Source organism: Phyllopteryx taeniolatus, chromosome 7 (genome assembly GCF_024500385.1).
Source record: "Phyllopteryx taeniolatus isolate TA_2022b chromosome 7, UOR_Ptae_1.2, whole genome shotgun sequence".
NCBI lineage: Eukaryota > Metazoa > Chordata > Actinopteri > Syngnathiformes > Syngnathidae > Phyllopteryx > Phyllopteryx taeniolatus.
In genome coordinates, this window is record NC_084508.1 from 22,293,161 (window position 1) to 22,316,278 (window position 23,118).

The window sequence follows — 23,118 nt, forward strand, 5'->3', positions numbered from 1 at the left end:
CCTCCTCTGCATCAGCCTCCTTTTGTATTGTGTCAATTGTAAATAGCAGATGACAGCATCAGTGAAAGCCACAGCTCTGTTTGGTCAAGGACCGTTAGAGGTGAAGGACATATAGCATATGTCCCATTGAGTCCTACAGTTATTTACTGGTCATGACATTATTATCTCCCGCTCCAGACCAGAGCGTGCGTTACCGCCCCTGTGTTTAAAAAAAGAAAAAGAAAAATATATATCATCCCTGCTTACCAGACCATGTTTTAGCTTACCCTCATGCACACTTAGAGAGACGAGGAAGCTCTGCAAACTTCTCTCTGCTTTGCCGGGCAGATGGGTTACATTTGTTCAGCACTGTGTTCATTATCCAGCAACGCGGTTGGTGCTGTATCTCCAGACGCCAGTGACCTCTTGTTGAATATTAAACTGACAATGAAAATCTGCTGCAGTGAGAGAAGGGAAGGGGGCATCCATGTCAAATCCTAGCAAATCCCTGGTAGACCACAAGGTGCTTTGAAAGCAGAGATACTGAACAGCTTTTTGCCTGTGTATGCACAGAAAAACATCTTTCCTGAAGTGTTATTCCTCCCATATTAAAACAAAGCAGCAAAAAGTAAAACTGAATTTCTGACTCTGAACCTCTGTTAGTTGGAAAAATGCTTTGATACTTGTGCCATTACTACATTTGTGGGTGGAAATCAGTTCAGTATGAACTGAAAAAAAATTCTGCAGAGTACAAAAATTCTGATTTAAAGACTGTGTCAGTTGAAGTCAGTGGGTTACACACCTTTCAACAATTTTTACATTTTCCCAATTTTGTCACTGGTTTGGATTGCTCTCAGGACAAAAGTGAAAATGTATAATTGCACAACGGACCTCAGCAAGCCTTCTACACTGCCACACAGGAGCATGTTTTTCTTCTCTAAATTGGACTCTCATTGTTTTCCAATCGTATATTGCCTCCGTAATGATTTGCATGAAAAATGTGTATGCAGTGAAAATGTTGATCAGGATCCCGCCGGGGATGACCGCGGCGATAGAATCATGACCCCTGCAAGTCGCTAATGTATTGGAGCTTAGCTAATGTGTGACAGGAATGAGGTTTTGCAGGACTCTCTCCTCAGATTCGGTGCAACAAATGACACAAAAAGACAAAGTACTGTGCTGATCTCGAGGGAGTATGCAGGAGCAAGGTTTGCCTGCACCACCAGTGACCTCGGGTTTCTCGACAAATTGGCTTTGTCCTTGTCAATGAAGGAGAGCAGAAGCGACTCATGAAAAGAAGAAAATGAGAGAAAACAGTTGTTGTGGCTAACGTCTGCACCTAAACCAGTGGTTCGCAACTCTTTTCAGAATCAGAATAATCTTTATTTGCCAAGTCTGTCCAAAAACACACAAGGAATTTGTCTCCGGTAGTTGGAGCCGCTCTAGTACGACAACAGACAGTCAATTTACAGAACACTTTGGAGACAGAAAGACATTGACCAAAAAAAAACAGTCACTGAACAGTAAAGGGTTGCTAGTTATCTGGTAATGCACATGTAAATTTTTTTTTTTTTTTGGACAATTGTGCAAAAAGATGCAAAGTCCTCTAGCACTTAGAGCAGTTCGAATGACTAATATTGCAATAGTCCGGTGCAATGACCATTGTGCAAAGGGCGCCGAGACTTCAAGGAGTGTATGCGGTTTAAAGTGACGAGTCTGGTACAATGTTGGTTGTGCAAATGTTGCAGATACTCCTCAATTAGTGTGCAAATGGAGCAGATGCTACTCTGGCATGAGTGGCCAGTATATGCAAATAGTGCAGCATGGCGAGACAACTACAGTGAGTGCACGAGTAATACATAATTGGCCCCACAGAAATGTGACAACAAACTCAAGTCAAAAAATTGCCAGCATGTTGTAATGAAATTGTAGGTTAGGTGTTTAAGAAGTTGATCGCAAGAGGGAAGAAGCTGTTGGAATGTCTGCTAGTTCTAGTTTGCATTGATCGGTAGCGCCTACCTGAGGGAAAGAGCTGGAAGAGCCGGTGACCGGGGTGCGGAGGGTCCGAGAGGATTTTGCACGCTCTTGTCTTAGTTCTGGCAGCGTGCAAGTCCTCAATGGTGGGTAGGGGGGTACCGACAATCCTTTCAGCAGTTTTGATTGTCTGTTGCAGTCGGAGTTTGTCCTTATTTGTAGCAGCACCAAACCAGACTGTGATGGAAGAACACAGGACTGATTCGATGACTGCTGTGTAGAACTGTCTCAGCAGCTCCGGTGGCAGGCCGTGCTTTCTAAGAAGCCGCAGGAATTACATCCTCTGCTGGGCCTTTTTGAGGATGGAGTTGATGTTGGTCGTCCACTTCAGGTCCTGAGAGAGTGTAATTCCCAGGAACTTGAAGGTTTCAACAGTTGACACAAGGCAGCTGGACAACGTGAGGGGCAGCTGTGGCGAAGGATGCCTCCTGAAGTCCACAATCATCTCTACAGTCTTGAGCGTGTTCAGCTCCAGGTTGTGTCGGCCGCACCACAGCTCCAGCCGCTCCGCTTCCTGTCGATATGCAGACTCGTCACCGTCCTTGATGAGGCCGATGACAGTGGTGTCATCTGCAAACCTCAGGAGTTTGACAGTCGGGTGCGCTGAGGTGCAGTCGTTCGTGTAGAGAGAGAAGAGCAGCGGAGAGAGGACACAACCTTGGGGCGCCCCAGTGCTGATGCTGCGTGTGGATGAGGTGGCCTCACCTGCTGTGTCCTGCCCGTCAGAAAGCTGTAAATCCACTGGCAGATGGGAGGTGAGACGCTGAGCTGGAGAAGCTCGGATGAAATGAGTTCAGGGATGTTGGTGTTGACCACTGAGCTGAAGTCCACGAACAGGATCCTCGCGTAGGTCCCTGCACTGTTGAGGTGTTCTAGGATGAAGTGCAGTCCCATGTTGACTGCATCATCCGCAGACCTGTTCGCTTGGTAGGCAACCTGCTGGGGGTCCAGCAGGGGACCTGTGACACTCTTGACGTGGTCCAGCACGAGACATTCAAAGGACTTCATGACCACAGATGTCAAAGCGACAGGCCTGTAGTCATTTAGGCCCGCGATTGCAGGTTTCTTAGGGACTGGAATAATGGTGGAGCGTTTGAAACAGGATGGTCCTTTTCAAATCTGCTATTGTTCTCAGCTTGGGGGGATCGTCGCTTGTAATTAGTCAGCGATTGGAATGCGTTAGCGTTAGTCGTTAGCGCTAAACTGTTTTTCCAACTTTGCTGCATAGTTCCTCTTTGCAATGTTAATTTCTTTAGTCAGCTGGTTTCTAGCTCGATTATACAGGGCCCTGTCCCCGCTCTGATATGCATCCTCCTTAGCTTGGCGAAGCTGCTTAAGTTTAGCAGTGAACCACGGCTTGTTGTTGAATGTGCGAAATGATTTTGTTGGTACACACATCTTCACAGAAACTGATATAGGATGTAACAGTGTCCGTATATTCATCCAGGCTGCCAGCTGAATTTTCAAAGACACTCCAGTCTATGCAGTCGAAGCAGCTCTGAAGTTCCATCTTTGCTTCATTGGTCCACTTTTTCACTGTTTTAACTGTAGGCTTCGCGCATTTAAGTTCTTGCCTGTACGTCGGTATTAAGTGAATTAATTAGTGATCAGACGAGCCCAGGGCTGCACGAGGTATAGCACGGTATGCGTTTTTTACCGTAGTGTAGCAGTGGTCTAAAATGTTATTTTCCCTGGTAGGACAGTCGATGTGCTGCTTGTATTTAGGGAGTTCGTTGTTGAGTTTAGCTTTGTTAAAGTCCCCGAGAATAATGAGTAGAGTAGAATGGCTTACAGTTCAAAAACAGCGACTCCAAATGCGGGCTGCAGTGTGTGCTGAGCTCTGTGACGTCCGTACGCCATTTTTCGTTGATATAGAAGCATATCCCGCCGCCCTTTGTTTCCCCCGATGAGTCCATGTCGCGGTCCGCTCGATGAGTATGGAAGCCGGGAAGCATGACGGCGCCATCGGGTACAGCTTCGCAAAGCCAGGTCTCCGTGAAGCACATGGCGGCGGTACGGCCGAAGTCTTTACTGGTCTTTAACAGAAGATGAAGCTCGTCCATTTTGTTGGGTAGGGAGCGTACATTCGCGAGGTGGATCGACGGGAACGCCAATCTGTATCCTCACCTGAATGCCGCCACGCTTCCCTCTGTGGCGCCGTTTCCGTCTCCATGTGCCGAAAACCGCGGACGCCGCACCGGTGAGTAACTCGAGGAAAAAACTAAGCGGATTTGCGAAAGTTGGTGACAGAAAGTCCGGAGTAGCCTCCTTGATGGTTAGCAGGTCTCCCCTTGTGTAAGTGAGTCGTGTAAGGCTCTCCAAAGACGGACGAAAAACACAAAAAGAAAAACAATACTAGAGAGCGCGCTACCGAGGCGACCACACTGGTAGGCGCCATCTTGGTATATTCTGGTATTTCACATTTTCATATTGTTACAAAGTCACGACCCACTTTCATACAAATTATGAATAAAGATTTTTGGGGGCTTAAAAAAAATAGCCTCTGCAAACATATATATTGTCGTTTGTATTTTACTGTTTTTTACTTTCTTTAAATGACACGAAAAAGGGGCAAAGGACTGAGCTAATCATGAAATTTTTAATTGTCTTTTGCATTGAAAATAAGTCTAAGTACAATGCAGAACAATTTTGAGGAAGTAGTGTTTTGCACCATTCCAAACGACCCCATAACGTCTTGCATGAACTAGAGCATCGATTCCCAACTGGTGGGTTAGGACCCAAAACTGGACCCTTATAATATGGGTCATGGACAGGTAGTGAAAGATTATAGGGGGTACTCGGTTTACAACGGCACCAACATGCAACATTTCAAGGTAACAGACGGCATAAGAATACATCTTCACACGGTACAAGAAGTCACACTCAGTTAGTATAATTTTATTGGACTGTTTTGTCTATGTCCTAGAAGTGTTTTTCATGCAAATATTGTCGTTATGACTGAACAAGTGTGTTAGCGTAGGTTAGTGATAGAGTATGGCGCATTCCGACTCATTCCGGAGTACAAATTTGGCTTACTTCACCGCCATAGGAGCAATTAAATATTTAACGTGCGTCCCAGGTTGGGAAATAACATTTTCACGGACAAGATATTACTTGCAGTGTAAATGAAACTTCCAGCAGCATTTAAACGCTCACATAAAAATGCCATTGGTGTTTTTATAGCATAATATTTCAGCCTGTTAAAAGTGTTATGGTTGCTTTGGTCTGCATCCTTCATTTTCTAAAAAGAAGACAAACTATTGATGTTGCACTTTCCTAAAAAGAAGAAATCAGTACCAGTATTCATTTTTGCCTGCATTATTGTGTTTCACACCGTGAGTTGATTGCATGAGGAGGGGTGATATATCGATCACGGGCAGTCTTTTCATAGGAGAAACACACACACAAAATCTTTTTAAGAATGAGTGGCCATGATCTGAGTGGCACCCACAAAGGCCATTTATTTCATTCCCTCCCACCAGGTAATGCATGTGTCTCCATTTTTCTCTTGGCAGAGTTTGTTACGCTGGAGATAACCCAGCAGTTAAACGTTCTGTTTCGAAGTCTGGCTACATGTGTTGTCTTTGATAGGCACACACACTCCAATTTCATCTTTCTCAGATATTCCTTGCCATTTTTTTCTTAAAGGTTCATCTGCTCGTTTGAGTGCATGAACATGCTGGTTCCTGGAGCCCAGTACCAGTATTCATGTTTGTACACGGGGTTGTCATGTTAATCCTCAGTTTTTTAATAAGGTGCTCAGAAAGGCACTTTGAATTGAATTTGTTGGTAAAAGTAAGAATTTACAAATGAATAATTATTTACTACAACTCCAAATGTAGCAAAATATTTAGAGGATGCTCTCTGGGATACATAACAGTTGAGTAGAACCGTTTATTTTCCTTCCTTGCTTTAGACAAAATAGCAGCCTGAAACAAAAGCTGGTGGAAGGCACTTAGATCATTGCCCTGTCTCTGGGCACAGGGGTATTAGCTCCATGAAAGGGGTACATGGAAGTAATGAGTGTATGCTTGTGGTAGTTGGGGGTAAGCCATTAGTATGCTTGAGCTAACATGAGCACAAGGCCTTTTGGATCATGACACGTCGCAAGCAGTTCTTATCATGTGGACAGGTCCATCTGCACCTTTAATATTTTATCCCCAGGAGTTCATTTGGAGTTCAGTGTGTACACACACAGGCTACATCTGAAAATGTTAAGGGGGAGAAGCTTTCTCCTGATGTCCCAGTGTGGCAAGGTTGCTTCTGCATGGCTTGCAGTGATGATTTTCAGACAGAAAAGACTGAGTGACGGGGTGGAGGACGGAGGAGGATCCCCAAGGGAAGCGTGTGGGTGAGGGTGGGGGACATGTGCCGTGCAGCTAGGTTACTTTTAAGCTCTGTGTCACTCTCCTCTGTCTCATTGGATCCATGTCACCACTCCAGGCTGCGTGAAAAGGGGCTTTTCAAAAGTCCTCCTGTCCGTTCCCCACACCCCACACCCACTGTCTGACTCATGCAGGCGGACGATGGAAATAATAGCTGATACCTACATAACAAAGCATAGATTCATTGCCATTTGTGATATAAACCAAGGCACTCGATTCAGCATTCTTCCCCCATCCTTACGTCTCTTATACAGCCTGCATTGTGTTTCGCACCGTGAGTTGATTGCATGAGGAGGGGTGATATATCGATCACGGGCAGTCTTTTCATAGGAGAAACACACACACAAAATATTTTTAAGAATGAGTGGCCATGGTCTGAGTGGCAGCCACAAAGGCCATTTATTTCATTCCCTCCCACCAGGTAATGCATGCGTCTCCATTTTTCTCTTGGCAGGGTTTGTTATGCTGGAGATAACCCAGCAGTTAAACGTTCTGTTTCGAAGTCTGGCTACATGTGTTGTCTTTGATAGGCACACACACTCCAATTTCATCTTTCTCAGATATTCCTTGCCATTTTTTTCTTTAAGGTTCATCTGCTCGTTTGAGTGCATGAACATGCTGGTTCGGGGTCTACTTTGTTCCAGAATAAATATTTTTCGAAGTGAATTTATTTGAAGGAGCTCCTCGCTGTCGGTCAATCCAGGCTTTGTGTCTCTAAATCATAGTATTGATTTTCAAGGTAGCAAAAAAAAACCTCTTGATTCTTTTTTTTTTTTTTTTTTTTTTTCTAGGCTATGTGCCACTGATTCCCTTAAGGTTTAATACACTAAAATGCTACCCCCTCCCTCTCTTCCTCATCTCTCCTATTTGTGGTCTTTTCCCCAGCATGCAGAGGAATCGAAAAATGTACAATGCTCCCTTAAGCCTTTTGTAGCTGGTTATAATATTTCAGTATGTGCATGAAATGATGCAGTTGTTTTGTACAACAAGGTTTCTTATTACTCCTTCTCCTTTTTGTTCCCCTCTGAATTCCTCAGACAGAGGAGTCCGTTCTATTTTTTTTTTCCTTCGCTGATGGATTTTAATGCTTTCCCATGCTTTTATTGATATAGAATGACACTAAATTGGGCGCCAGTTGGCCCGTCTTCTCTCGACTGGAGCGACTGGATGTTTATTGGATTAGTCTGTGGACATGTAGGACTGGCTATCCCTCTGTTTTATTTTGAAGCTTTGATACAGGATTGACAAAGAATTAGTTTTTCTTTTATCTGTGTCAATCATTCATCTCTATGCATTAACGCTGCGTTTTCTCTCATTTGACAGCTCAATTTGATCTTCCTGGTCATCACCATGTACAAAATGGTGAAGCACTCCACCACCCTGAAACCAGACTCGAGCCGACTGGAGAATATCAAGTAAGTGAAGCCTCCGCTGCAAAATAGCCACATCTTACTTATCAGCTATATAACACTGTTGCTATTCTGCCACCGCCCACGAAAACTAAGGCTCTTTTAGTCTTGAGGAAAGTCTTATTAAAGAATTTATCAGAGCAAGACCTCTTTAAGTACTGCGCTTTTAGTGCATCCTGTCATGTCAACCACAATCTGTTTCTGAAATGCTGATCGGCCTCCATTTTGTAAAGTAAAAATAAAAATTACCTATAAATTTGACACAGCATAGAGAAAGGTGTTCTTAACAAGCCTACCCAATTTGAATAAAATAATAAAAAATAAAAAATAATCAAATATATAAAATGAGGCACGCGGCACGGTGGCCTGGTTAGCACATCCGCCTCACAGTTCTGAGGACCGGGATTCAAATCCCGCCTGTGTGGAGTTTGCATGTTCTCCCCATGCATGCATGGGTTTTCTCCGGGTACTCCGGTTTCCTCCCACATCCCAAACACATGCAGGGTAGGTCAATTGAAGGCTCTAAATTGCCCGTAGGTGTGAATGTGTGCACGAATGGTTGTTTGTTTATATGTGCCCTGCGATTGGCTGGTGACCAGTTCGGGGTGTGCTCCGCCTCTCGCCCGAAGATAGCTGGGATAGGCTCCAACACGCCCACGAAGATGAATGAAAATGAGGCTCCAAAATCATGAAAATAGACACCTCCTCCAAGCTGGAGGGCTTGGGTGAAGGTCGAAGTAGGTGGGTTTTCAGCGCATTCAGCTGACAGGCCCTGCTCAACCGTCACCTGAGTGAGCCACAGGCTGAATAATGTGTGCCGCTGTGTCTAATAAACAGTTAACCTTTCCTGAAGTGTCTCAGTTATGTGGACCCACACACGACACAACACCAAGCCAGGCGGTGACCCCGCCGCTGGTCTGGCAAGCTTGCTAGCTCGTTAGCGAAATCTAAATACTACAACGATCAAGAATTATACCACATTTTTTAAATCCTATTTCCTTTCCTGAAAAAAAAAGCAAGCCCTTTTAGGCGTCTGCTATTTCATACAACGCCAGCCCTAATATTTTCTTCTATTCGAGCAATTGTGCGACAGTGAGCAGCAACTGACAATTGACTGACTAGTTTCTTGCTTCTCCAAGTGGAGGCAGAGCCCAGAGTGTGGAAAAGAAGACCTTATAAATGAAAGCATTTTAATTCGCAGAGGCAGCAATGGGCTATATGCCTGTAGCCCCATGCACTTCTTCACCAAGCCATCAAGTAAGTTGTCGTTTATGAGAAGCTCACGCTGTTAATACGCTAATCTGCGTTCATCAACACTCAGTATAGCTCTGCCTACTTTACAATGGGTAATTTAGCCATATCCCCCACCCTCCAAACACACACACACACACACACACAAACAGATTCCATTGCATTATCACTGGTGGATGGAGCATTTCATCACTTAGCCATTGAAATGCACTTAAATAATGTAGGTAAGGTGCATGACATTGCCAAACACAAATACGTTCCACCCCGCATCGACAAATGAACTGAACATTATTTTTTCGAAGCTAATTCTGGTGATACTGTTAGCTAACGGTTACTGTAAATGTGCTAACACTGCAGTTGTTTTTGCCTTTTGACTTTGACATGATAGTGCTTCAAAGTGACTCTTTCGCGCTGAACCTTTTTCCAGTCTTACTGCCAAGTCAATGGCTCAGAAACTCGTGGTTATTTTGTTAATTAGTTCCACTGTTTCGTAACTGTGGGATGAAAGAGCAGAACGGCTTGCCCGCAGTCACATTTTCAGAAATAGACAGATAACATAAGATTTACTTTGGTTGTTTAATTTTAGACTTGATGGGTGGGCAGGCAATCAACAAACTCTAATATTTTTATACAAATGATAAAATGTTACATTTCCATCACAGGTCATTTTTAAGCTTCTTAATTGTCAAACAAGTGAAAAAAAGAAGTTTACCACTGTCAAGTAAACCATTGAAATAATAGTTTTACTACTCTGATTGTGAGTCCACTTACTACATCTACTACTTCTTCACACAAGACCAGTGCATTATTATTATTATTATTATTATTATTATTATTATTATTATTATTATTATTATTATTATTGCATTCAAGTTCATCATTTCCTGCTAGTGAGGAGAAGCGTTGAAGAAAATGTATGGATGGATGAATGTACTTGGCTCTTGTGAGAAATGCTGACGTAATGAGTGGTATCTTTACATCTCGTATGGTGGTATTTCAACTTTTGAAGCATATTTTTCCAACATTTTTAATAAAATTGCAAATTGTCTGTGGCATTCGACTTCAGAGGTTCAACTGTATCTATTCTCAGTGACTTGGACATATCGATTCAGGCCCAAATGTTGTACACTACTGAAGCTCAGATATGATATATGGGTGTGATTTGGAACCCAGATGATTTGCTTCCAACTTCAAATTGCAATAGAATGACATGCATCACTCACGTAGCTCTTCAAGGGCAAGGATACTGTGGAAAAGCTACCATATGTTCTAGAAGGTTTTTTTTTTTTTAAAGCCAAGTTTTTAACCCAAGAAATTGAAACAATTTCCTGTCACACAACCACAACAGACTATTTGTTTGCTACTGGACATTTTCTGAAGCTGTACTGTAATTACTTGTGTTTTGTATACATTTGAAAACAGTTTAAAGTTACAGTTTACAGGCTGCTAATCAGGGATTAGATGGTGCTGATTTTAACAGTCCAAAGGCAACAGTTTTGGTAATTTAGTGTGATTTTGTTATTTACTTTTCCTAACAAATGTGTGCAGCATGACAACACTGTGGTGCAAATGCAATCAAGAAGAGCAGACAGGAAAACTGCTTATATAGTTGTCCAGTTATAGCTGTACCACTCTCATATTTAGGAAACCACAATTTGTACCTTTGTTTTATGTTAATTCCTGCAGGGCTATTCAGTATATTAATAGCTGCATTGTGGTCTTTTTGTTTGTGTTCACATGGCACAGTTGTAGTTCCAGCGTCTCTGCATGTTGCATGTAAAAGCAAATTTAACACGCAGCCTTTCCTTTCTCTTCTGTCACTCTCTTCTCTGTGGGGCAATCCATGCCAGTAATTATCATGTTTGTGACGGCTACTATAATACCGATTTGCCTGGGTAAGCTTTCACTTTACACCTCGGCTAATTTTACAAACATACACACACGCACACATGTAGTCATGTAAATATAACAACGTCAAACTCAGCCTAAGAATGTTGTAATTGAATCATCAGCAATCATATGTGATTTAATGTCTACTAAGCTTCGTAGACTAACCTTCGCTGTGATTTAATTGTGCTTCTCTCTTCCTGCTTCTCATGCTAGCTATGAAGATAATAAACAGTTTATCAAGTAAGGACCCATTGACCAGAACTCCTCAGAACTTCTCCTTATACCGTATCTATTTCCTCTGCTGCCTATTTCTCTTTCCTGTTTCCAGTTGTTACCGGCTAATCCCTCCTGTCCCAGGCAGCAACCTCTAAACGAATCATTGTCTGTTCTTGTGAATGCCTCCTCTCACTATGTACATCATGCTGTTGTTTCTACGTTTGCGGCTGCTTCACACACCGTGTGGTATTTGCCCTTTCTCCTTGAACTCTTTCATCATCTGCCGGTAGTTACTTGTAAGGTTCAGACACACAGAGATATACCCTCGGATTGCGTTGTTTGTTTAAATCAAACGTTACTGTCTGTGATAAAGTTTAAAATGGGAATTATACAGGTAAACTATGCCCGTTTGTGTATTCGTTAGGTATCAGGATTTAAACTACTTCACCAAAAATACCGTAGTGGGGTGCGCAAATTTTGGTCCGGATAAAGGAAATGTTTTGCCCTTATTTCTATCCATTTTATATCTTGCTAACTAGCAAAGAAGCAGAACAACAATGAGAAAGACATGGAGTGATTTTTTTTTCCCCATTTTGTTAACAGTTAGGCCTTGGCAGAATTCTGCACCATAGTGAGTTCCATTCCAATTACCTCCAACAAGTACCACAGCATGCAGCAGTATAATGCTTTGATTTTAATTTGTTGGACAATTTGGTTATTTAACAGTTTTAGTCGAAAGCTACATTACATTCTCACAAAACACAGTACATTTTGGTGCAGATCTGACTCATACAAATCATTACACTGAAAAGAAAAGGTGGAAAGAAAAAGTTGTAATGTTTTTTAAAAAATAATAATAATAATAATAATGCTTTCCTCCCTATTTTTCAGTCATGTTGGAGGTCTGTGCTGGACAAAGTGACATTCTAGTTTTGTTGTTTTGCTCTTATCCGCTTTACAGCTTTCCTGTACCCTTTCCTTGCATTGGTCCCATTTATTGATATGTCAGAGCAATGTAAGCTATTCATACATAATTTAATGTCGTCTTCTGTTTGGTTTTGCTGTCTTCCAGGACCTGGGTCATAGGGGCCTTTGCTCTGCTCTGTTTGCTGGGCCTGACGTGGTCCTTTGGTCTCTTCTTCATAAATGAGGCCTCCATTGTCATGGCGTACCTCTTCACCATATTTAATGCTTTCCAGGGGATGTTTATCTTCATTTTCCACTGCCTCCTCCAGAAAAAGGTAGGTTTCATGTCATCAGCAGAATGAATGACAAGGCTTGTGGAGCACTTTAGCGCATCCTGAAGATTTATGGTGATTCTAGTGTTTGTTTGCTCTCGTAGGTCCGCAAAGAGTACAGCAAGTGCTTCCGTCACACGTACTGCTGTGGAAGGCTGCCAACTGAGAGCTCGCATGGCTCGGCGAAGACTTCCACTACACGGACAAGCGCACGCTACTCCTCTGGTACCCAGGTAGACCGACAATGTCACATAAGAACTTTTACAAGCTACAGCCTATGAATTACACAAGATACTTTCTTTTCTGGCCTGCCCTCTTTAGCTTCTGCCACTTTTCTCACTAATGTCATGTGCATGTGAAATAGAACTGCACTTTTATTCAGTATCATAGCATATTCCACTGGGGGTCAAGCCAAAATTATGGAATTGCCCTAGGTGTATTTGCTTGGCACCTTTCTAAGTGCTGAATGTAGATGGAAAAAGGATGGGAATTTTACAAAATGTTTAAATTAAAGTCAATCACAGTCCGTTCTGTGATGCTGGTTGACTTTCAAGTTGATTTTCCAGTTAAACACTGAATAATAAAGCTAAATAACTAAAATATAAGTAAAACTATTCACCCTTTAAAAGAGGATACACATCGTTTTAAAGGTCCTAGCAAAATATGGACAAAGCGGATACAAAACTGGGTCAAACAGAAGTCAGAGGGGCCTTTTTTGGACACTTGTATGACAAAACCAAGGTGTGTGTTTTTTTCAATGAAATTGACAGTTTTACATACGGTACACTAAATCCATGTTAGAGAGTCACTCTGTGGAGGTCTAAATAGCCAAAATATGGGACCTTTAATGTGTACAAGTGATGAAAACTAAAGACATTCACTTTCAAAAAATACTTTAAATAAGACCGTAGAGATGTGCATTAACACTGTCCTTGCCTCGCTGTAATTATAAAATGTGGGTGGAAAAAGATGGTGCACACACGCAAATAAATGAAACTGGATCGTAGCAGCGGGCTTGTTTAAAGTCCTAATGACTGTCCCTTGTTGACCTGGCAGAGTCGAATCAGGAGAATGTGGAATGACACCGTAAGAAAGCAATCTGAGTCCTCCTTTATCTCAGGTGACATCAACAGCACCTCCACCCTTAACCAAGGTCAGTTCACACCTCATTTCTCTCCACATCTCTCACACACACTCCTATGCACGCATTTCATCACCTGGTTTAAAAATACTCCTCCACGCCGCCACAAAGGATGGTACCTCGGTAATCATAATAAATGGCTGCAGCCTGAAAAGCCAGAGCAGCGCGGTTAGAAAAGGGAAAAGAAATGATCTCAGCCTTCCGCCTAGTCCCCCTGTTGTGTCCGCAAAGGATTACCAAAATCCGTCCTTAAATAATCTGGCCGATGAGCCTTAAAGTGGGGCGAGGGTAGAACATTTCTCATTAAAGTGCTGGCTGTCCAAACGACATGAAGTAAGCATGCACAGCACATATATCGGCAAAACTAAAAATGGGGAAACTGAATGTTATTTTAAGAAAGCAGCCATTCATTGCCTGGCATCTGAGGTGACCTCGGTTACTTTCAAGGGGAGGGGGGGGTAAATAAAAGAACCGTCATTTATTATTTAGCTTGAGCACAAATATGATGAGGAGAAGATGATGTTCAACTCTGGCTGACCCGGAACGCTTAGCGTGTTGCTCGGCTTTTTGCTGCCTCCTAAATGGCTTTCCGAGCATGTGAAGGAAAAGCAGGCATATTCCGAGGTAGTGAACATCCCATCCGGCTTCGATGCCAATTTCTGCATATCTCTGCTTTCACTCTCTTTTTTACTGTTACTTCTTACAAGGTAACTCACTGCATCTCCAGTTCCAAGGCATATTTTGGCTCCTCATACAGCTCGAACAAAAGAGAAATAGAGCTTTTCTCTCCACAGTGTCGAGCCGTGAAGTTGTTAATGTAAAGGTTCGATATTGATCACTCTGGGGTGTAGAAACCTAGTTACCCTGGAGAGTTGCTGCACTAAACAAGGGCTCTATCTCCTAGAAGCACTTCCTGTCATTAAAAGCATCCCTGAAGTCTTCCCAACTTGACAGATGGCATGGTGATTAATGGCACTGGTGATGCCTTGATTCTTTGAAACACATGAAAAGATGGTTAACATAATAAATGGACAGGAATATGTGGTTTGGAGGAAAATCTAAAGTTTAAATGATAGTATAAAAAAAGGCTATTGTGTAATAGCTTGAGAGCTCCACTATCATATTGTTAGCTAATGAGGGCACGAACTGGAAATGTGATACACCAGAAACTACTTGGAAAAGTGCATACACTTTCTCCACAAAATGGGAAAGGTGTTGGAATAAGTACAACTGTACAGAAGTAGTTTTGAAAAGTTATTTTAATTAACTTTTTCAAAGCAATCATTTTTACGATGTAAAACCATAAATGGTAGGTCACGAACAGCTAGCACAATCAAGCAAAATGACAAAACAAAATTTTTGTAAAGGGCGGGTACATGAGCCAAAGAAGAACAATTTCCATTTGAGTGTGGAGCTCAGTAAATACAGGGATTTATTTTCACCGTTTCAGTCATTATGGCACCCATTACCTGGAAGTAGCTTGATAACTAACAAACAACTGGACATACAGTAATTTCAGGTATACAGTATTTAGTCATTATAGGATTTTTGAAAGAACAGACCTAACAGTCACCACAGACTTTTGCATATTACCGACCATTTATACTTTTTTTTATGAAAAAATGGCATGGTAAATCTTTTCAGGGCTCACTATTGATTACAAACTTCCAGTCACTTGAGTTGCAAGCATTGCCCATTGCTGCCTTGTTGATTGGCTGATACTTTTTATTTACCATTTACATGAAAATTATCTGGTAAATAAAGGGTTTTGTTTATTTGCATTTTTAAAACGTTTTGCATCCAGACGACAATGTTCTCATTTATATTAAGCTGCAAAAGCACCTGACAACTCCAGTATTTTGTTGGCATACAGTGCCAGTACCATGTCCATGTGCACCGACTGCTTGTCTTCCCAGTCTTATTATTAATATTGTGCTTGCTGTATCTATTCAGAAGGAGAGTTTGAGTTATTGGTGAAATGGGTCATTCAGTGGAATATTACATTTGGCAAGAACACAAAACTCTTGTCCTCAATTATTTGCTTCTCTCACATTTTGGCAGCTCCTTCCACATAACTCAAATAATTACGCCCTGAACATGGGCTTCATTTATTACTTTCACTGTTGGCTGAGTGCACATTCTCCTGTCTTTCAACTCCAGGAATGACTGGGAATTATCTACTAACAAATCCTCTTCTTCGACCACAAGGCTCTAACAACCCTTATAACACCTTACTGGCTGAGACAGTTGTGTGTAACACCCCCACAGCTCCAGTGTTTAACTCTCCAGGTGTGCTTACTTATATTATCACCCACTTTTATATTATTATTTTTTTACTTCTGCACTTCTTTCTACCTCCCTCTCCCTAAGTTTATCACTCTTAAGTGTAGAGTTGACAAGCTGAACAAAAGGCAGGATGTTCTACAGTGTTCCATCATCATACTTGTCCACCCTTTGTCTGTCTCCCATCAATTTCTCAAGTTGAAAGAGCTTTATTGTTTGACTCGTGAGATTGTAGTGTAAACTGCATGAGCAATGTTATCAGGTCATTTGTTATTATGAGTGTTTTAAAGGAAAAAAAAACTTTAAAAACATCAAATCTTTGTTAACATTACAACAAATGCATTTAATACAAATGAGGGTCACGCATGTATCAATACATTTTTTCACTACCCGTCGGCATGTTGTGAAGGCTGCAGTGCAGTTACAGTTAAGCCCAAAATTATTCATACCCTGGCCATTTTATTTCTAATTGTTTTGTCTTCTAACTGGAAATGGCACAAGAATGTGGCAATAGTTTTTTTTTTGCAGTGTGACAAATAATTTTATGTCCAAAATGTATAATTGACATCTTTAATCTCAAAAAATGCATGCCAATGTTAACAAATGTATAGTTGATTAGAATTCTGTAGATTATGTTTCCAGGATCCCTAAGCATAGGGCAAAATATTATCATCTCCTCATAATTGTCAGGGATATTAATACTTTGAAGATACAATCAAAATTGGGATTTTTTTTTTTTTCATATTTCGGGCAAAACTTCTCAGTCTTTTTACATTTTTGTGTGTCACTTCCAGCCAGAAGACACCCATTCACAAATCAAAATTCACTTCCACAAAAAAATTTCGCCTAGCTGGGCTTAACTGTATGTTTTTTCCCCACCATGTTTGAATCTGAAATGGTGTCTTTTGTGATGTTTCTATGCTCTTCCCTTGTGCTTCCCTCTAGTGACCTACAGAGAGACAAGTATGGGAGTCAAACTTAACTTTGCCTATCAAATGTAATTTTTTTTTCAGCATGCTTACTTAAAAAAAAAAAGAAAAAAAATCCCACCCCTTCCCCACCACAGGCACTTTTACTGTTCACTTTAGCCCATTAACACACACTCGATGAGCAAGTGGTTCACAAAATGTTCTTTGGAATTATTTAGAAAATGACAATATTTTAGAGGTAGTATCTTTTTTCCTTATTTTTTGTCCGACTGTGGCATTCAGCAGTGACAGAGTCCAGTAGAGCTCATTTGACACTTTTTTCCATGGTAAACACCCGCCTGTCGTGGCAGCAGCTGTTTAATTTGCTCTTAATTTCTTTCTTTTTTGCTTTCTACCTGTCAGTCAGTGAGGTATCTCTGCTTTTAACATTCCAAAATCTGATCCCTTTACTTCTTTTTTTTTTTCTTTTTTGATTTAAAAGAAATTGATATTTTTTGCAGTAAAAGTAAATACCCATTAGTCCTCTTGCTAATGCTGACATCTGCTTTAGTGTGAGGAGTCACATTGGCCTTTATCTCCTCTCTCCATCATGGAATAACTAATATTTATCTTTTTTGGTGCTGCTTTGCATGACCTCCGTGCATTGAGGAATTCCTAACATGACTGCGTCTGACCTCTGCAGTGCTTGTGTTATTCCTCAGCTGCTCTGCCAGTGACTGGTGTCTCACTAGGAACTGTCACTGTGACGAATGCCGAATGCTGGATTGCTGGCGACCTCTGACCTTAGCCAGCTATGGGCGTACGAGCTGCCAAGTTACGGACACAATGTATACCTAATTGGAAAAAAACAACCGGGAAAAGCTATTTAATATCTTATAGTTGATATGCAGTTGTGTTCAGTATAACAGGACTGAGTTTAAAAATGTGGGTGAAGCTCAAAATCCTTAAAATAGATTTTATTTTTCAGAAATGCATTTCCCAAATGCATCGGGAATGCTGCATATTGTTTTAAAAATGAATGTATGATGAAAAAATGTATCAAATGTGTGATTCTTTGCAAGCATTTACTTAAGAAACTGAAAAATGCTTGAGTTTCCTTTGATTCAGTGAACCAATATTTAAGCGCCACATGCATGAGTTGAAAACTGGACGATTGGACACAAGTCCAATTCCACAAGTCCTCTGCGTTTCTTGATTCCACCTCAGAAACTGCATGTTTTGTCAACCCACAAATTCTCTATTGGATTAAAGTCAGGGAATTGGGCTAAGTACTCAATAACATTGATCTTGTTCGTCTGGAACCAAGATGTTGCTTGCTTAGTTTTTGTTTAAACATAAATTATATGGGAATTTCCTCTTTGGCATGATGCAACTATCTTCAAGTATTCGATGTTATGTTTTTACAAAAGATTTTGAGTTTTCAGCACACCGCCATTATTATGAACACAACTGTACTTGGAAGTTGATTTGATTTGCTGAACCTTTGCTCTTGCTATGTCGCAGTTCAAACCTTATTTATTTATTTATTTTTGGTTGCTCTTTCGATTGATTTTTCTTCATGTTAAAATAAATCATTTTACTTTCTTTTGTACATCAGCTGCTCTTAGACCAGATAGGCTGAGCAGGCAGACATGAAGTGAGTCTTTTCACCTGCTGTGTGTGGTGATGGTGGAGTGCTGCTTGTGGGCTCCCCGTGTAGTGAGAACAAAGATGGCTGTCTCATGTTTACACATGACTACTTTCCCTTTCTTGTCATTCTTCCGTCTTTGTGCTTTTTCTCTCCCCCTGCACATCCAACTTAATTGGTGTAATGTAGCTTGCCCGTCTGTAGACCTCCACTCTGCCCAGTGTCTCGTGATGGTGGTTACCGTTCCGTTTGTTTTCTTAATGTTGTTTGGGATCCCTTTTCATTGCCTAGTCTCTTTGTGACATACTAATACACACAAAGCTGACTTTGAATGAATTACAGTTGAAAGAAAGTTGAAAAAGTACCATTAAAAAAGAAAAAAAAAAAAGATTTCTCGAAATGCATGCAAAGCATTGTGCCAAACTAACAGGTGTATGGCATGGCTTAATGTTAACTACATGCATCCTAAACAGCATTAAATAATGAATTCAGCAGTAGTGTGTTATTAAGATGTTAAATAACAGAAAATTGTTGTCTTTTTCTGCAGGGCACTCACTGAACAATGTGGTGAGAGATACAAGTGCAATGGACACTCTACCGCTAAATGGTAACTTTAACAACAGCTACTCACTCCGCAGTGCGGACTTCGGCGACAGTGTACAGGTGGTCGACTGCGGACTCAGTCTGGACGACGCTGCCTTCGAGAAAATGGTCATCTCTGAGCTTGTACACAACAACCTGCGTGCCTGTAACAAAAGCCACCAACAGCAACAACAGCAGACCCCTAATTTGATTCACCCGTCCCACCTCCACCACCATCCGCCGGCACTGCTGCCGTACCACCACCATCACCGCCACAAGGCGGAGCGGGCTCCCCCCAAGATGACGGTGGTGGGTGGCAGCAGCAGCGACGACGACGCCATCGTCGCCGACGCTTCTTCTTTGGTGCATGTGGGCGAAGCGGTGGGCCTCGAACTGCACCATCAGCACGAGCTGGAGGCGCCGCTCATCCCCCAGCGGACGCACTCGCTCCTGTATGCCCCCGAGAAGAAGGTGAGGATCGACGGGGGAGTGGAAACCTTTGTGGGCCAGCTGACACCCGACAACAACGACCAAGATAGTTTGCAGTCTCCAAACAGAGACTCCTTGTACACTAGCATGCCGAACCTGAGGGACTCTCCGTATCCCAAGAGTAGTCCAGAAGTTGTGGAGGACTTGTCCCCATCCAAGCGGAGCGACAATGAGGACATTTACTACAAGAGCATGCCCAATTTAGGAGCCGGCCACCAGATGCAGGCCTATTACCAGATAGGCAAAGGGAGTAGTGATGGTTACATTATTCCCATCACTAAAGAAGGCTGCATACCGGAGGGCGATGTACGGGAAGGACAGATGCAGCTAGTCACAAGCCTTTAAATGTATTGCGATGAGCACCCAAACCTCCTCCTGACCATTTTCAGCCGTGAACATTTGGTGGACAAACTAGTGAAGGAAGTAGAAAGTGTGTCATTTGAACTAGCCATTGACCACTCTTTCTCCCCAAACAGGTCTCTCGTCCGCTCTTTTCAGCCATTGCTGTGCAACATTTTAATAAAAGTGTACATAAAATACAGTCAAATTTTCATTTTTAGAGATAAGCCGATTATGTATTTAAATGTGCTGCTGCTGTCAAAAAAATGTACGGTACCCTAGTAGACACAAAAAAGAAATAATAAAGAACCATTACTTGATTCCTCAGAAAAGCATTTAACAAGGTTGTACATACACTTCCAAACATAGTGTTTTTGTTTAGTTTTGTTGTTGTTGTTGTTTTGTTTTTTTGATTGTGAATGAAATGACACTCATGGACCAGGACATTGACTCTAGCCTGTACAAACCTTTTATATTACTGTATATTTATGGTCCTGGTCATCCTTCATCCTCATGCTGTTTCGATTGTATGACCACTAGCAATCAAGCCCCTGGCCTTATATTTTCTCAACTGTACATTGAACTGTAGTCAAGAATAATGGCTAAAAATATATATTTTGTTGTATTGCTGGTGTAAAATACAGATTCTTGGGAAAACGTAATTATGAAGAAACTGTTTAATTGCGAAATGTAACATTTGAGAGACTGTTGTCTCGAGGTTATACATAGTGGTTCTGACCATTGATTCAAAGTGAGTTTGAATGTTAGAGGCAAATGTAAAGAAAGAAATATACATAAAAAATACACGGATGGTTTATCACTTTTCCCACATGTGAACAGTGTTTATACTGTCTGGTTTTCATTGATATCACCGACTCAAACGTTGATTTGATTTTGCCAGAGTGGAATTACTTTCTGCATACGTACAGTACATATTTTACCTGGTGTGACAAAGTAATGGGCAGTTTGAAAATGAAGTTTTTTGTTGTTGTTATTAATCATTAATTTAGTTTCACTGCCTTGGTTTAAACACTTTATTTATTAAATCCTTTTAAAGAAAAAAATAATGGGAATTATTTCCCAGCACTGGTATATGTACTGTACTGCACTGTAGCTCCTGATTTTGTGTAATCATATTACAATGGGCTCTCCACTCGAAGACTGATGTAAAGTTCAACACTTGTTTGACAAATACAATAAATGTGAGGTTTTTTTTCAAATGCTATGTTGCTTATTAATGGTGTTTTTGCTACTACAGTACATCAGATAACATCGACTTATCTTATTTTGCTATGAATATAATTTTGTCTCAGGTTGTAAGTCCTGAGCACCTTGAAAGGTAAATTGGTGAAGTGATGTGTAATTAATTTTCCCTTCTTTTTTTCTTTCTTTAATGCCTGCACAGTTTGAAAGAGCTCGTTTCACCACATTTGTCAGAGAAGCCAAATCTGTCCATGTTTTTCTAAGAAACTCAGGTAGGAAAATTGCAATGTAAAGGGTTATGTGTGGTTGTAACACTAATAAAGGTTCAATGACTCTGATTTGCAGTATTCCAGTCAGTATATTCTTGAATCAGCCCTACTTGTGGCACAGTGAAAGTGTACAACACAAATCTTGTTGGATTAGCATGTGGGAGTGTATCCACAGTGCTAACAACTGGTCAATGTTACACTTGGCTGCGCTTGTAGAAATATATTATACAATATATGTCAAAGTACGACACATATTTGCTCTAATTGTCTGTTGCAGCTGAAGCCCACACTCAGTTCCTGCTCAAGTTACACCTCATGTAATGCTAATTTTAAGAAGCACTGCAATGTAAAACCGCTTGAGGAGGGGTGACAAGATCTCAGCAGAGTAGCTAGAAATTGCACTGATTTGGCACTGTAGTAAACGGCTCGTTCCTTTGAAAACAATAATGCACGTTTTGTCAGAGCCACACAACGTGACACTGAGTGGGCTACTGTTTTGACTCGAACCACAATTATGTGGCATTTAAAAAGTGGAGCAACTGGCGAAGTTTTAGAAATAATCACACATAGGCAGGCAAATTGGCCCCCCCAAAAACTCAAGGGGGAAAAAAAGTAGGCAATTGATTGATGAGCAAAATGTTAGGCTTTCTATTTTGTTCTGCCAGTCTTTCAGGGTTCATTCCAGTCATGTGATGATCCCGCGTGTCAAGTCATAATAGCAGGACCACTGACTGAATGTGTCACTCAGTCTAGCCTGACATTGGAGGGAAATTTCACAAAGTGTACAACTTTTATTACTTCTATCCTGGATGTTTCATGGTTTGTAAACCCTCAAAGGAATACTGTAGTTTCAGGGCCTGAACTCTAGCAAAAAGAGTAAGTTTTCTCAGGAAGACATTGTTACTTATTGCCAAAAGAACTTGAACTATGTTTATCCTCATGCATCTAAACTTAGCTTGCAAGCAGGTTTGTTTTTGTGCTTAAGAGCATGGAAATAAGATCCGGGTTCAGATATTTATCCTGTGATGGATAGCGTGGACTTGGCACCCTCTAGCTTTGCGTGTGGCCTTCTCACCACACGAGAGCCTCTCTAATTCTCTGCCTCTTGCTCAGGGAGAGACTCGGCCTTTGTCAAACATCGATTCAGAAGTAGGCCAGGAGCCGGGGGGCCGCGGGCTCGGCTGCTCCCACAGACGTGAGAGGCAGACTGCGCTGAGGAAACCGAGTGAGGAAATATTGTCAGCAGAACTGAGCTTTGATTATAAAATGTGAACGCTGTCTTGATAAAAACAGTAGCATCCAAATGATAGTTGTAATTGCTGAATCAACATAAACAATCAGCATTTATACTATGTACTACAGAGTATAAATACTGCAGAGTCTATAGTATATGCAATTTTGTGATAAATGTGATATTTGCTGACTGTGAGTGTAGCTGTGAACAATAAAACCATTGTTGAGACCAGTCAAAAGCCTCAGAAGCCCATTGCACAACTTCTTTCATCCTACAAAGCCAATGTTAAGATTATATTCATTCATTCAATTAAAAACACTCGCACAACAGTGTTTGTAACTGAAAACTGATAGGGACCTCACAAATATATCTCCGGAGACACGCCTGTGGGATCGAGTTGCTCAATGCGGGGCCACTCACAGTGACACAGACTCTATGATTCCGTCAACTCCCTGAACTGTCCTCTCATGTGGACTCTGAGTACATGAAGGATTTAGGCATTATACACTGTATACCCTCTCCCACCATACACCAGTTGTACTGCGGGGCTCACTACCCTTGTCCTGTCCTGTCCTGTCCTACTTTCTACTTTATTGATTTCTTCCTTACAGGGTGCAACA

At 41.5% G+C, this 23,118-nt stretch overlaps 1 protein-coding gene across 38 annotated transcripts in view; it reads left to right on the forward strand.

Annotated features, from left to right (window-relative positions):
* The window catches only part of adgrl2a (adhesion G protein-coupled receptor L2a), a 147,461-nt gene extending 126,128 nt beyond the window's left edge, over nt 1-21,333 (forward strand). For 5 of the 38 annotated variants that reach the window (XM_061779038.1, XM_061779037.1, XM_061779040.1 and 2 more), the window contains 9 exons: nt 7,722-7,813; nt 10,909-10,953; nt 11,162-11,188; nt 12,237-12,405; nt 12,507-12,635; nt 13,459-13,555; nt 15,704-15,832; nt 16,772-16,789; nt 18,930-21,333. In XM_061779038.1, coding sequence (XP_061635022.1) covers nt 7,722-7,813; nt 10,909-10,953; nt 11,162-11,188; nt 12,237-12,405; nt 12,507-12,635; nt 13,459-13,555; nt 15,704-15,832; nt 16,772-16,789; nt 18,930-19,798 — 1,575 coding nt within the window. In that variant the 3' untranslated portion in view covers nt 19,799-21,333. Of the gene's footprint in view, nt 1-7,721; nt 7,814-10,908; nt 10,954-11,161; nt 11,189-12,236; nt 12,406-12,506; nt 12,636-13,458; nt 13,556-15,703; nt 15,833-16,771; nt 16,824-18,352; nt 18,392-18,929 lie in introns of those variants that run through there. The other 33 variants (XM_061779044.1, XM_061779075.1, XM_061779049.1 and 30 more) reach the window with 31 other exon arrangements.
* Nucleotides 21,334-23,118: the final 1,785 nt, after the last annotated feature.